We start from the raw sequence: 14,348 nt of genomic DNA, 5'->3' as shown, positions 1-14,348 counted from the left end.
TTTTTCATGCTAGTTAGCCTTGGTAGTGTAATCCCACATTTTGTGATTTATATTCAGATACAATTTTGCTAATCAAGCCATTTTTTATTTTTATATCCAAAGCAGTTTTAAGCAACATATCTAATTCAACATGGTTTGATAATACCTTAAGTCTATTTAGTATTTCTTCAAATGATTCCTTTAGTATTTCTTCTTCTTGTAATTTAAAAAATGCAAGAGCTACTTTAAAAAGAAAAGTATAATTATGTATAAAAAAATAATCCCATATTCGTATTGCATATAAAATATTTATGTTATAAGAAAAAAGTGTTATAAACCATTGAGACGCATACATACTTGAATGGACATTTTCTTTTTCTAAATGGTTATATATTTTTGGAAAAAAATGTAATAATAATTTATCTAATATATATAAATATTCATTTAATAAAGGCATACTAGAAGAAAATAAATCATTTAATTTATATTTATCTAGTAATGCAATTAACATATAAAAAGAATCTTCTTCACTCATATATAATATAAATGTTGCAACTATAAAAGCCATTCCTTGACAGTATCCTAAATCTTTGTTATAATTACTATATGCTTTTAAAACATTAAATAATATTTTTTGTCCTTTTTCATAATTATTTTTAAATAATATATGTTTAGGATATGTTCTATTGACATCCTTTTTAATAGAACTTTCATATTTATTGTTTATGCTTAGATAATATTTATACCCTTTTTCACATTCGTTACTCCGATTACTATCCTCTGGGGGATTTTCATTATTATTTACATTTTTTTCAACAAAATTTCTATCCTTGTATGCATATGATTGAAGTAATATTTGCCACACAAACCCTCTTAAATAATCAGGAATACCTTTAATTATTTCATTCTTTATTATACTGTTTATTTTTTTACTATGTTCTTCAAAATACATTTTTTTTTGAGATAGCGTCATACTCATGAATGCTTGCTTTTTTAAAATTAAGTCATTAGAAATATATGTGCCTGTGTGATTATTAAATAAGGGTATTCTACACATGTTAGAACTTAGACCTTCATCATTTTTTGAATTATTAGAATGGGCAATGTTTTCATTTTGTGAAATGTTCATAAGCCCTTTTTTATCTAATCTATTTTTCTTTTTTTGTATGTATTTATAATAAATACCCTTCTTTTCACTTTTGAAAATGGCATTTTCTTCGCTATTACAATCGCTATCTATATTTCCAATCCCACTTTCATTTTCTCTCTTTTTAATGTCATAATCATTTTCAGATACATTATCAAAATTAAAAGATATTTTATTTTTCACACTTGGGCTTATTTCATTTTTCTCAGGGCTACTTTTATAAATAGAAATATCGTTTTCATCACTATTGCAAATTTCCCTCTTAAAAATATCAAAACAATTTTCTTCATTGCTTTTCATAGGTTCATCTTCGATTTGATTATATGTTAAGTTTTCGTTGGTATAATAATTATTAAGTTCATTATAATTAGGACTTTTATTTTCAGGTGTTTTTGGATTATGATTAGGGGAAATATTATAGTTATTTAATTTCAATATTATAGGAGCATATTCCTTTTTAAAATTATCATTAACTATTTCGAAATTAGTAAAATTGTCTATATTAATTAAATCTTCTTTTATCTCGTTATGATTATATTTATTGTAAACATTATGTTCATTCTCCCCCTTTATCAAATTATTTTTTATTTGTTTTTTTTCAAATTTATCATTCTTTATCAGTGTTGTCACATTTTTTTTATGCGGTTTCTTTAAGTTAAAATAGTTATCATAAGATATGGTAGAATCCAGAAAACTAGACAATTTACTTTTACTTACATTTGAATCCTTTGGTTTTAGCATTTTATTGTCTGTCTTTAGGCTTTCATTTTTATTTTCTTTTATTAAACATGATTTTTCGTTGTTAGTAAATTTTAGCATTATAATTTCTTCTTGAATAATTTTTTTCAAATAAAATAAAGTTTTCGTTTCTTCATTAATATATTTCCATGTTTCAATTTTCCGAATTTCCGACACAAAATCCTTAACATCGTCATTTGTTTCCTTCATTTTTATACAATTCCTTTTTTTTCATGTTAAAAAAAAGAAAAGTATATTTCTCATTCGTGAGATACACATTCAAAAAAAAATATATATTCAAAAAGGAGTTAATTAAAATGTTATTAGGACAAAAAAAAGTACAACTTAAAAATATTGCAAGTTTAAAATTAGCATACGCCACAAGCTTACATATATAACAAAATTAATAATACTGTATATAAAAAAAAAATTAAAAAAAAATTATGAACAAAATTATGAACAAAAAATACATGTGTATGCACAAGTGTAATTTGTTCATGCAAATTTATCACAATTTAAAAATTTTGTCAAAAAATAATATGACTGTACATAAAATATTTGATTTATTTATATTTTTTTTTTTTTTAATTTTTTCTTGGCATTTGCCATATTAATAAATAGTTGCTAGCTGTAAAAATGGAAAAAATATTTTATGCATGTATAAATATAATATGAACAAAAAGCATAAACAAAATATGATTGTAATATAAATGTTGCATTTGGATGAATATGCTTTTAAAACTTTTCAAATAGTGATTAATAACTTACTTGTTATAAATGCGGCTCTGTTATATACCCATTTAATGAACAAAACATTATTTTCGATTTCTTTCTTGCATATAAAATCGCCATTTACATCCCATATGTGGAGGTTCCCATCTTTTCCGCCTAAAAAGGTGTAAAAATAACAGCAAAATAAAGTGTAAATGTAAATAAAAACTCACTAAATAAATAGCACTACTATATACAGTTACAATTGGGCATACCCGATAGTACGTAATTCGAATCAAACGAGTAAATTGGGTATGATATGTGAAATGGCAAATTTATAGGACTGTTTTCATAATTAAAATTATAAGAATATAATAAATCTCCTGTATATGCATCCAATGTGTAAATATTATTATATTTGGTAGCTACAAGCATTTTTTTTTCGTCAACAGAAAAATCAATATGAGTACATATATTTTTATTGTCTGTTATTTTTGAAATATCAAAATTAGCAAAATATTCATCATTATAATCATCTCCAAAACAACTACATAAATAAATCATATTTATATTAGGGGTGTAGGCATATATAATTCCTGTTTTATTATAGTTAGCTATACAATGTTCATTTTGAATTTTTATATTAAATAATAATGATTTATTTTGTATATGATATATTAACAATTCTTTGCTTTTTAATGATACTATAAATATATGTGTATTAGGATGTAATGCAAAACTGTTATCAGTAATTTCATTTGGAAATTCAAATATGTGTATTGTTTTTTTGTTTAATATATCAAAATGATATATCTTACTTTTTTTCCTATTTTCATATGCGCTAAATAAACATTCTTTAATTTCAAAATTTGTGGAAGTTTCTTCGTTTCCTTCTAAAAAACTTTTCAATAATTTAATATCATTAATAACTATATCTTCAATTTTATATGTTAACTTTTCTTTTTTTTCATTTATATCATATATTTTTATAATATTTTTTGTATCTGTTGTAGCAATTATATTGTTTAGCACGTCTATACTCGATATATATCCCTCATTTTGAAAAGCTGCATATATATCAAATCTTTAAATAAAAAACATGTAAAAAAAATTAGCTAAATTATATTAAACCCAGATTTAACAATTGATATGCATCATTAAAGCATGGACAATACACATAAAAAAAAGGTAACTAAAAATTGGTGATGTATTTTATTATTTTGTTCATACTCTTTAATGTTTATTTGAGTCATGTTTAGTTATCCTTTGGTTATTATATTATTTGAAAATTGTTGGATTAAAAAAAAAGAACTTACAAATGTGCATATGTGTGTGTTTTTAAAACAACCAAATATGCGTCATATGCTGAATGCTTTAATTTATATATTCTTTTTAATTAAAATGGTTATGCATTATAGATAGATTTGTATTCTTTTATTTCATTATACTAAACATTAGTATTATTTTCTACCATTTGATATATGCACTGTTGTAAATAGTAACTATCAATGAGTGGGTAAATAAATAACTGTATAATATGCTATATGTATATATATACTATTCTTATTATTCATTTAACATTGTTGTAATTTTCATTTTTCAAGTGTCATTTTTTTTACTCATGCAACATTTTCTCAATCACTGCATTAGCTATATGCATTATAAATATATTATTTATCATGATATCTTAAACTGTGAAACAAAAGAATAATCTATATTTTTTGTAAAGTTTTATATTCGGGATTCTGTATATATATATATATATATAACAAAAAAGAAAAAATACTAAATATATATATTTTATTATATATATATAATTTGTTTATATAATTGAAATAAATTTTATAAAAAAAATACATAATTGAATTAATCGAAATCCCATATAAATTATACGAATGAATAACGTGTGCATATAATAATAATATTAATGTTGCCGCTTAAATAAATACACTTTTTTTTTTCCATTTTTTTCTTCATTACCCTTAAATTTGTTAAATATTTTTTTCTTTCTTTTCATTTTTTTAAACATTTCCACAATTGTATTAAAATTTTTTCTTTAATTATATATTATATATATTTTTTTAATTTTCTTTAACTTTTTTTCCATAAACTTATTTTCCCCCACACGCAATTATACATATAATATACAATACAAATAACTATAAACTGTGTACTAATAATATTCTTATAATTTCGAATGTTATAAGAAATTTATGGAATAACATTATATATATATACATGTATATTTAAATACTTGTTTAAATTAATGCTTATGTAAAAAAAAGAAAAAAAAAACTTACAAAAAAGGTGATGAAATGGCAATGCCATTAAACTGTTTAAAAAAAACACACGGATTCTTACCATATAATATTAACCATAAGGTAATAAATATTTTTACAAATACACTTCAAATCCATATAAATATGAAAAGAAAAATATAGAAATTAATACCACCAAATGGAATGGATGAATATATAAATAACATAAAAAATTATATTTTAAACACATGTTGCATATTTAGCTTCCTAGTTTTACAATATATCATGGTTATCATTTTTCTTTTATATTTTTTTCCTTTTCTTTATTTTTGAATGTATAGATATTGGGTAATTTATATAAAATTAATACAAATACAGCAAAAAATGGAGTAAAGACTGAAATTATAAATGGGAAAGAGTCATATGGGCTAGCTCAAAATATAGACCCTGGAAATATAGAATATAAATATTGTTCTTATTTGAAGCCAATGGAAATAAAAGGAATTAAAAGGGCTGATCGAAAATTTGATTATAATAGTAGTTATGCATTTATGAAAAAACAAAGTGATTTTAATGATGATTTAAACAAGACAAACATATTATCAAAATATTTATACAATGGGATGAAAATCCCTTTACCTCCCAAACGATATAAATTATCAGAATATGTAAAAAAATAAAACTTTCAAAAAAACACAAGATATTTTCAATGCTTTTTACTTTACATTTTTTCCACATATCCCCTTTTGATTCTTTATCTATTTTTTGTATCATTATTTTCAAAATTTTTAGGTTGACGTTAGGGTAGATATGTTTTCCCCCATTATTGTTTGTAGTGTTATATGCCTTCCATTCTTTTTCACCGGATTTATGTAAGGGAAACGAATGAGCAGCCAATTGTTCAGAAAAAATGAAAGCAAAGAAAGGATTACACACACATAATGCATACATCTCTCTCTCTATACATACATACATACATACACATACATGCATATGTATTTTTTTTTAGGTGGTCTGTGCCACAAGGCGGTTCAGGGCATTAGTCATTTTAACTGTTTCTTGTTTATTTTTCAGAAGATTATATGTATATATGTGAAATTATATATGAGTATTAAAAGGGATATATTCTTTCCTTATTTATATTATTAAGGGAAAAATTATATGATAGTTATGAGCATATATATGTATAATCGTATATTAGTGTATAATATTCATTTTAATTGCAATATTTTTTTTGTACATTTTCAAATGCCACATGAGAAACTATATAACATTCTTAACTCAATTAATGTTATGTTATGCTATGTTATGTTAAATTTAATTGTAATCATAATATATGTAGGAAATAGAAAGACAGGTATACATACATATATATACCGAATTATTTACTCATTATTTTTTTTGCACAAAACTGAAAAAAAAAATTATTTGATTATACAACATATAACACTAAATTAATATTTTTATAATGCTCTAAATAATTTCATTGTTTAAACCTTTTAAAAAAGTATTACTAAATATAAATTATAGTAAGATAATGTTTACCTAGATCTTTGTATTTATTTAACGAAGAAAATATATAAGTATTCCAAACAATTAACCACCATTTTATAAGTATAATTTTTTTTTGTTTATCCTTCCAATTATTATTAAATATTTAAAAAGGAAAAATAATAAAGTGTGTAAAAAAATTGGTCTTCAAATTGGTCTTCAAATTAGTAATTTATTTCATTCTTTTAATATGTTTAAAACGATTATTAAAATTAAGTAAAAAGATATACCGGCTTTTTTTTTCTCCATTTTTCACTATGCAAAATATGTTGACACAATTTAGTAACTTAAGAAACAGCAGCTTTGTTTTGGACATTCCCATAAAGTTTCATAATTTTCCATAAATATTGTTACACTTTCCATTATTTATTCATTTTTTTGTGCATTAAATATGTATATGTATAGTAACCTGAAATGTGTGAATTTCTCTAAAAGCAAATAAAAGGTTTTTAGCTGGTATAAATATATTAAGTTAAAAATAAAATCAATAACTTTCTTATAATATTTTCCATATGATATATTTTTTACTTATGTAAACTTTTATATTGCGAAATCTTTGTCCTTGTTTAGTCACATTTTTTCGCGTATTTACAAAAAAAAAAAAAAAAAAAAAAAACTATATATAATATTACATAATACATAACGGAAAATAGTAAAATAATGAAAAAAATTAATTACACAAATTTTGTATATATTTTGATATTAAATTTGAAAATTTTTTATGTGTATAATATTTATGGGATATATATTATTCCCTCTTTTTACCTTTTGCTAATAAAAATACACACACAAAAAATTTTAATCTTGTATTTTTAAAACTTATATTTCAAAAACATTTTTATAAACCCTAGGCATTGCTATACATGTGTACAAGCTCACTATATCCATATATTAATTTGCTTTACAATTTCCATCATTCATTATATGAATGTATATTAACATAATACTGTAAATATGTGATATTGTTTTATACCTAATTTTAGTGTATTTCATTTTTTGTATCAAATTTAAGGGAGAAAATTGTAAAAAAAAAGCAGAAAAGTGAGATTGTGCATATATAAACAATGCATATATAAAATGAAAACATGGATATAAATCGGTCTAGATTTAATGAACTAAATGAAGAATACGAAAAAAGAAATGTGTTGAAAGAAAATGGATTAAATACAAACTTTTCATATGAACATATTTTAAATAATAATATAAAAAGACCTCAAGAAATAGATTGTGGAATGTCATGTGGTAGTTCATTTTATGAACAGTTTGAAAAATTTGAAAAATTTGAAAATGGGAATAATATTTTTGAAAATAATTTAACCGAGCAAAATATAAACAGCCAATTTATAGATGGTACTCAAAATTTAGACAATAATTTTCTTGACCTAGACAAAAAAAATAATCCAGTATATATTTATAATACGACAAATGCTTTAGATCTTTCTTTTAAACAAATAAGTAAAGAAGATTTTGTAAAAGATTTTTCAAATATAGAAATAAATACATTCAACAAGAGCAATAATATAATAAAAGGTACTCCCAATCCAATCGTATATTCAAGTGATGAAAAAAAAATCGAACAAAATTTAAATTCGGGATGTATAATAACAAAAAGTATATACAATAATAAAATAAATTCAGACGAAATAAATGAATCATATCATGAAAACTTTCCTTATATTTCTCAATCCAATGATGAAGATGATTTTTTTTTAAACAGTAATAGTATATGTAGAGCGGGAGAAAGTGTGTGTACTACAAATCTAGAAAGTAATATGGTCTCACCCTATTTAGGAAGTAATACTGTAAATTATTCTAACTCTGTAATGAGTGAAAAAAAATTATATTTCCCTGAGACAGCTAAAATTGAAAGTAATAATAGATATATAATAACTCAGAAAAAAAAAAATCCAAGTTATAGTTCAAACGAAATAAAATCAAATACTATCAACTCGACGAATATAATAAGTAGACCACATTTTGAAGAAGACCCAAATTTGGTTAGTAAGTTAGAGGATGGGACAAACAAAAATACCAATAACATAGAAAAAGATGACATAAAAAATAACATAAAAAGTGAAATATTTTCATTATCAAAGGAAGATATATACAATAGTGTCGCAACCGAAATCATGAATTATAAGAGCACCATTTATGATTTAGAAACTGAATTAAAAATAAAAAATAGCTATTTAGAAAATGAAAAAAAAAAAAATGAAGGATATGAACAAATTATAGAAAAATATATAAATAATTTAAATACACCATCTCATAGCAACAATTCAATGAATACATATGACATTAACGAGATTCAAGCAAAACAAATAAAACAAGAGTTACTACTAAAAACTACTGAAGTTATAAATCTAAATAATGCAATAAATAATTTAAAAAGTCAGAAAACTTTATTTATAAGTTCAGTATACAGTGAGCTAGAAGCTAGTATGAAAAAGGAGACAGAAAGTTCACTACTTTTACATGCACAAACAATAAAATTAAATAATGCAAATAAATATATTGAAAAACAAAACACTAAAATAAATAATCTAGTAAATGAACTAGCCAAATTAGAACAACGATATATATATCATGTACAAAAAGATGAAAGAATTATTAATGAATTATTAAGTGAAAAAAAAGAGTTTGTTAAAATTGCAGAAAAATTAAATATTGTAAATATAGAAAATAAAAATAAAAATGAAGAATTAGAAAAATATAAAAATAAATGTAATGAATTAACAGAAGAACTAAATGATTTAGTTCGAGTTATTTCATGTGATCAATTAGATTATCAAAAACCTTTTAATAAATCTTATCAAACAAATAATTGGGGATCTTTGATGTATATGCCAAATCAAAAAGATGTTGAAAATGATGTCTCAGTAAATCATGCTAACCTTACAAAAGATAAGAATGGAAGTACAAACTCGGAGGGTAACCATATTAGACAGGTTCATTCAGAAAATGATGGAAATAGTAACAGTAATAAGGAGGACTTAAATAATTCATTGAAAATACAGCTAGCCAAATTGATCGAACACAATGATTGGCTAAAGAGTGAAATTGATAAGTACTCTAAAAAAAATATAGAAATTGTTGAAGAATTAAAAAATAAAACAAAAATAATATCTGAACAAAATAAAAGTTATACATTATTATTAGAAAAATATAATATTCTTGAAAATGATTTTAAAAATATTCATGATGTATGTTCTAAATTAGAAGAAAGATTTAAAAAAGAACAGTTTCAAAATATAATAGAAAATAAAAATATTTGTGATGAGGTTGAAAAAAATGAATCGAAAGAGTTAAGAAAACGGAATTTATCTTTAAAAGATTTACAAATAAATGAAAGTAATCAAAGTGAAAGTAATATCAATGATTATAAAATTTATTGTTCTGAATTAAAATTAGAGAATGAAGCTCTTAAGGTTGTAGTTGAAAAGTTAAAAAATAAAAATAAAAAATTATCCAAAAATATGGAACTTCTTTTAAATGATTTAATAACTAATGAACAATTAAATAATGAAGAAATACAAGATAACAACATGGTTAGGCATAGCACTAATATTATCAATTTAGATAATGAAAATAATCAAGATAATTCTCAAACAGTTATATGTGGCATGTCTAAAAGAACGACATTTCAAAGAGATGAAGACAACCCTCAAAACATTACACTTATAAATTCAGCTTATCAAAAAGAGTCAACTATTTTAATAAAAAATGAAGAACCCAATATCGAAAAGAGTTATCTAAATGAATCAAAAAAAAGTAAGTCTACATCTTTTGCAGATGTATTTACACAAACAGAACCCAACGAGTATATCAAAAATTATGTCACTACTGGTGTGAATACAGATGAAAAAATAGTTTCTAACAAATGTAGAATTACAGATAATCATATCAATCCATTAATAGATGCATGTATTAATACTAACAAAGTTAAGGTTATAAGTCTAGATGTAAATATAGAATATAAAAGTACCCAAACAGATGAAAAAGATTGTTATATAAAATCAACACAAACTGATTTTAATAAAACAATAGATAGAGGTATATTGACTGAAATGTGTGGGGTCACAGATTTTAATATTAAACAAATTATGATAAAAAATAAAATATTAACAAAAAATAAAAAAATACAAGTAACAGTACCAAATTTAAATGCGTCCATACAAACCCAAGAAATGGCATCTAGTGATGTATCGAAAAGGTATAGTAATACAAACTATAACATAAAACATGGTGATAAATATAAATACGACTTATTTAATATAAATAAAAGTTTGAGATGCAAAAAAAAAAGAAATTATCTTAAAAACTCATCATCTATTTATTCAAGCAATTCAATAGACAATCTTGAATTAGAGAATTCGAGTATTTCTTCTGACTTATGTTCATTTAAAAATAGTAGCAAATATTATTATAAGGATGAACGAAATAGTTATAGAGATGTAGTAAAAAGAAACAAAGGAGGTTATTACATAAATCGAAAATATTCAAGTAACAGTTATTCTGATACAAGCTATGATATTAACAATTATAATGGCATATCTAATATATATATTTCAAATGAAAAAGAAAGACACAAAAAGAATATATTACCAATATGTGATATGGATTATAGTAGAGAATATTATATAAAGGGAAATTGTTCATCTTTGAAATCATCGAGAAAATGTAAAAATCAAAGTCGAGGTAGATACTCAAAAAGTTATAACAGAAATGAAGAAGAAGAAGTGGAATCATTATTAGAAATTTTGAAATATTCATCTGAATTTGAAAATGAAAATGATGAGGAAAATTATGAGGATACCCAACTTAATAACAATTATAGAAATGAAGGTCAAATTGAAATTTATAGAAATTCAATTGAAAATGATTCTTATTATAAAAAAAGAATGATGAAATATAGGAAGCGAGAAAAAAAAAGAAAGAATCGAAAAAAAATTGAAAAAATTAATGAATCAGAAAAAGCACTTATAAGATACGAATTAGATAATCTATCTCAAAGTCATAAAAAATATAAAATATACAAAAAATTAAAAAATTATAATGATATGATTAAAATTGAAAATAAGCATGTCCAAACAGATGAACAAATTTTTGACGATATATTTTATGATGATATAAATACTAATGTAAAAAATTGTTCAAATATTATCGATCAAAATGTTAAAAATTTAAAAATAAAACTCAAGGAATATAAAAATGATTTCTTTTATACTGCAATAGTTTGTGAACAATGTAAAGGGCTATATATAGATATGCTACTAATATATATTATCATAAATTATATGAATTATAATAATTGCAACGATTCAAAGATACCATATTGTAATGATAACTTATTATCTTCAGATATTGATCAAAATAAAATCCCCATAAAAAAAGCTAGTTCTTACACTAATCCAAATTATAGCAATAATTCTGTGAAAAAAAATAAGCATAGATTTATTTCGAATACCTTAAATAGTATATCATATTCTTTATCTTTTTATAAAAAGCAAACAAACGAAGAAGTTTGCGATAATAATGTTGCAAATGTTATGTCCTCTTCTTCATGTGAGCATCACCAAAGTGATAAAGAAGACACAACATTAGACAAAATGAAAATACTTATACATAAATTTGTAGAGGAAAATATTCCTTCTGGTTTTATTTTGTGTACATGCAGTTCTACCGTTTTAAGGTACAAAAGTATTCGCCTCAAAAAAAAACCAAAAATGGATAACCTTAAAAAAGACAATATGAATAATATAAATAATGAAAAAAATAACATTATTTTTAATGAAATAAAAAATGTTATATCAAATTTAAAAAATGAATTATCTCAGATTCGTGGAACTATAGATAATTTATTTTTTTCCAATAAAAATAATATATTATTAAATAATATTTTAAATGTTTCACATTTTAAAGATATACCATCTATTGTATATAACCATGTGCATAATATCGAAACAGAAAATGACGACCCAATGCATAAATTATTAATTAATGAAAATGATAATCCTCTTGAAATTTTTCATATAAATAAAAAAGAAACCACTCCAAACAGTTACTTATTAGGTAATATGACAAAGAGAGAAGAAATAAACATTTGTGAAAATATGAAACTTTCAAAATGTTTATACACTAATCAAAATGATTTAAAAGAACATAAATTATATTTTAAATATTTAGTAGAAAATTATAACATAAAAAATGTAACTACATTTTTTATTTGCTGTATATTAAGTTTGAATGAGATAAACTCGAATTTGTGCTTACCCTTTATGAAGGAAAATCATTCCCATAATAGTTCATTACCGAGTTTTGATGATACACCACAACCAGATGATCCTGTAGAAATCGAACAAAATGAAATAAAAGAAATAAACAAAATAAAAGAGGCGGAATATTTTTTGAAAGAGTATAACATAGTTTTGTCTCGAACTTCAGAAAATGTATGTACTAAGCAAATGACAAAGATTGAAAATGCATTATACATTTTATCAACTAATATAATTAATAAAATAAAAGAAAGGCACATGGAAATAATGTCCATTTATTTACTGATTGGTGAACATATAGATAGTAAAAATATAAAGATAACAGATTTAATGAAACTAATAGATAACTATAGTAAAATTTATTTATACTTGGCTAACTTAAATAAAACAAATGATGACGCAATTAGTTTAAATGAAAATGAAATAATTAATTCGAATGAAAAAAAAAGTCCAAATACTATTATCAAAAGTTTTAAATTGCAAATAAGTGAAATGCTAAAAAAGAAAGACAAAAAAAGTGAAAACTCTCAAAATGGTAATTCACAAATGAATAAACAAGAACACGAATTTGACGATGAAGATGGCACAAAATGTAATGACAAAATAAACACCTGTATGATTAAAATTGATGAACTAAATGAGGAAATAAACCTTTTAAAAATAAAAAACAAAAAGAGTTTAGAAAGTATATCTAAAGATAGTGAAACAATTCAAGATAATAGCCAAAGGAATAGTAATTGTAGACACAAAGAAAAGTACATAAAACATCAAGAACCATGTTCATCACATTCGAGTAATATCAACTCAACTTGTGATGAAACAAATAGTAGTGTAGACTTAGATAAAAGGGAAAAAAATATAGAAAGTGAAACTGAAGAGAGTAAGATTGAAAAAGTACATTATTTAAAGGACAATAAATATGATGAATATAATGAAATAAATAAAGAAAAAGATGGTGAAAAAAAATGGAAAAAAAAAGAAAGAAATATGAAACATATAAATACATTAAATAATATAAAAATTAATGAAATGTGTAATATTTTATTTACCTTAAAAGAAAAAATTTTAACTTTTCTTTCTTATATTTATAAAAAATTATGCCGAAATATGTTAATTAATATATATTATGTTAAAAGACTTTACACACAAATAGTAAACATTTTTTTAAACATCCCAAGAGATATAAATATAAATTATTTATTTATTAATACTAGAGAAATAAATAGTAGTATATATATTAAAAAATATAATGATATAAATATTAATGAGAAATATTTGGAGTTAATTTATAATAAATTTCAGAACTATTCTCATGAAAGTTTGTTAAATATGCGTGATAAAAGAAAAAATAAAAATAAATTGAAAAAAATAAAATATGATATACATAAACAATATGACACAGACGATGCCAGCTCATCACAAAAAAATTTAAGCCGAACAATGGACGAGGAAAAGGCATCACATAAGGTTATAAATAATGAAAAACAAAAATAGAACAAAATAAAATTCAAATAGCTATAATAATTATTATTACTTTTATAATGACAAAATGTAGGCATGATATTTTTTTTTTTAAATTCATTCGTAAAGTTCAATTATGAATAGTATATCCAAATGAGGTTATATCATATGACCAAAAACGGAAGTAGTTGTAAATATTACTATCTATGTAACTGTTTAAATATTTAT

The 14,348-nt window shown here is 22.5% G+C and overlaps 4 protein-coding genes across 4 annotated transcripts; 2 read left to right on the top strand and 2 right to left on the bottom strand.

Annotated features, from left to right (window-relative positions):
• Positions 1–13: 13 nt before the first annotated feature.
• On the bottom strand, positions 14–2,074 carry PVVCY_1304390 (GTPase-activating protein, putative; the record flags this gene model as incomplete). The annotated part of the gene is made up of 1 exon (XM_008624113.1): positions 14–2,074. The coding sequence occupies one exon, from the start codon at positions 2,072–2,074 to the stop codon at positions 14–16; it is 2,061 nt and encodes a 686-aa protein (XP_008622335.1).
• A 374-nt stretch (positions 2,075–2,448) lies between these two features.
• Positions 2,449–3,828, bottom strand: PVVCY_1304380 (WD repeat-containing protein, putative; the record flags this gene model as incomplete). Its single annotated transcript, XM_008624112.1, has 4 exons — positions 2,449–2,492; positions 2,633–2,752; positions 2,851–3,659; positions 3,806–3,828. 4 exons carry the CDS (start codon positions 3,826–3,828, stop codon positions 2,449–2,451), a joined length of 996 nt encoding a protein of 331 aa, XP_008622334.1.
• Positions 3,829–4,890: 1,062 nt separating this feature from the next.
• On the top strand, positions 4,891–5,876 carry PVVCY_1304370 (conserved Plasmodium protein, unknown function; the record flags this gene model as incomplete). Its single annotated transcript, XM_037634772.1, has 4 exons — positions 4,891–4,956; positions 5,175–5,501; positions 5,626–5,705; positions 5,843–5,876. 4 exons carry the CDS (start codon positions 4,891–4,893, stop codon positions 5,874–5,876), a joined length of 507 nt encoding a protein of 168 aa, XP_037490821.1.
• Positions 5,877–7,469: 1,593 nt separating this feature from the next.
• On the top strand, positions 7,470–14,153 carry PVVCY_1304360 (conserved Plasmodium protein, unknown function; the record flags this gene model as incomplete). The annotated part of the gene is made up of 1 exon (XM_008624110.1): positions 7,470–14,153. The coding sequence occupies one exon, from the start codon at positions 7,470–7,472 to the stop codon at positions 14,151–14,153; it is 6,684 nt and encodes a 2,227-aa protein (XP_008622332.1).
• Positions 14,154–14,348: the final 195 nt, after the last annotated feature.

The sequence above is a fragment of the Plasmodium vinckei genome (genome assembly GCF_900681995.1).
Source record: "Plasmodium vinckei vinckei genome assembly, chromosome: PVVCY_13".
NCBI lineage: Eukaryota > Apicomplexa > Aconoidasida > Haemosporida > Plasmodiidae > Plasmodium > Plasmodium vinckei.
Note: the sequence above shows the minus strand (reverse complement) of the source record. Positions and strands in the feature narration are given on the sequence as shown.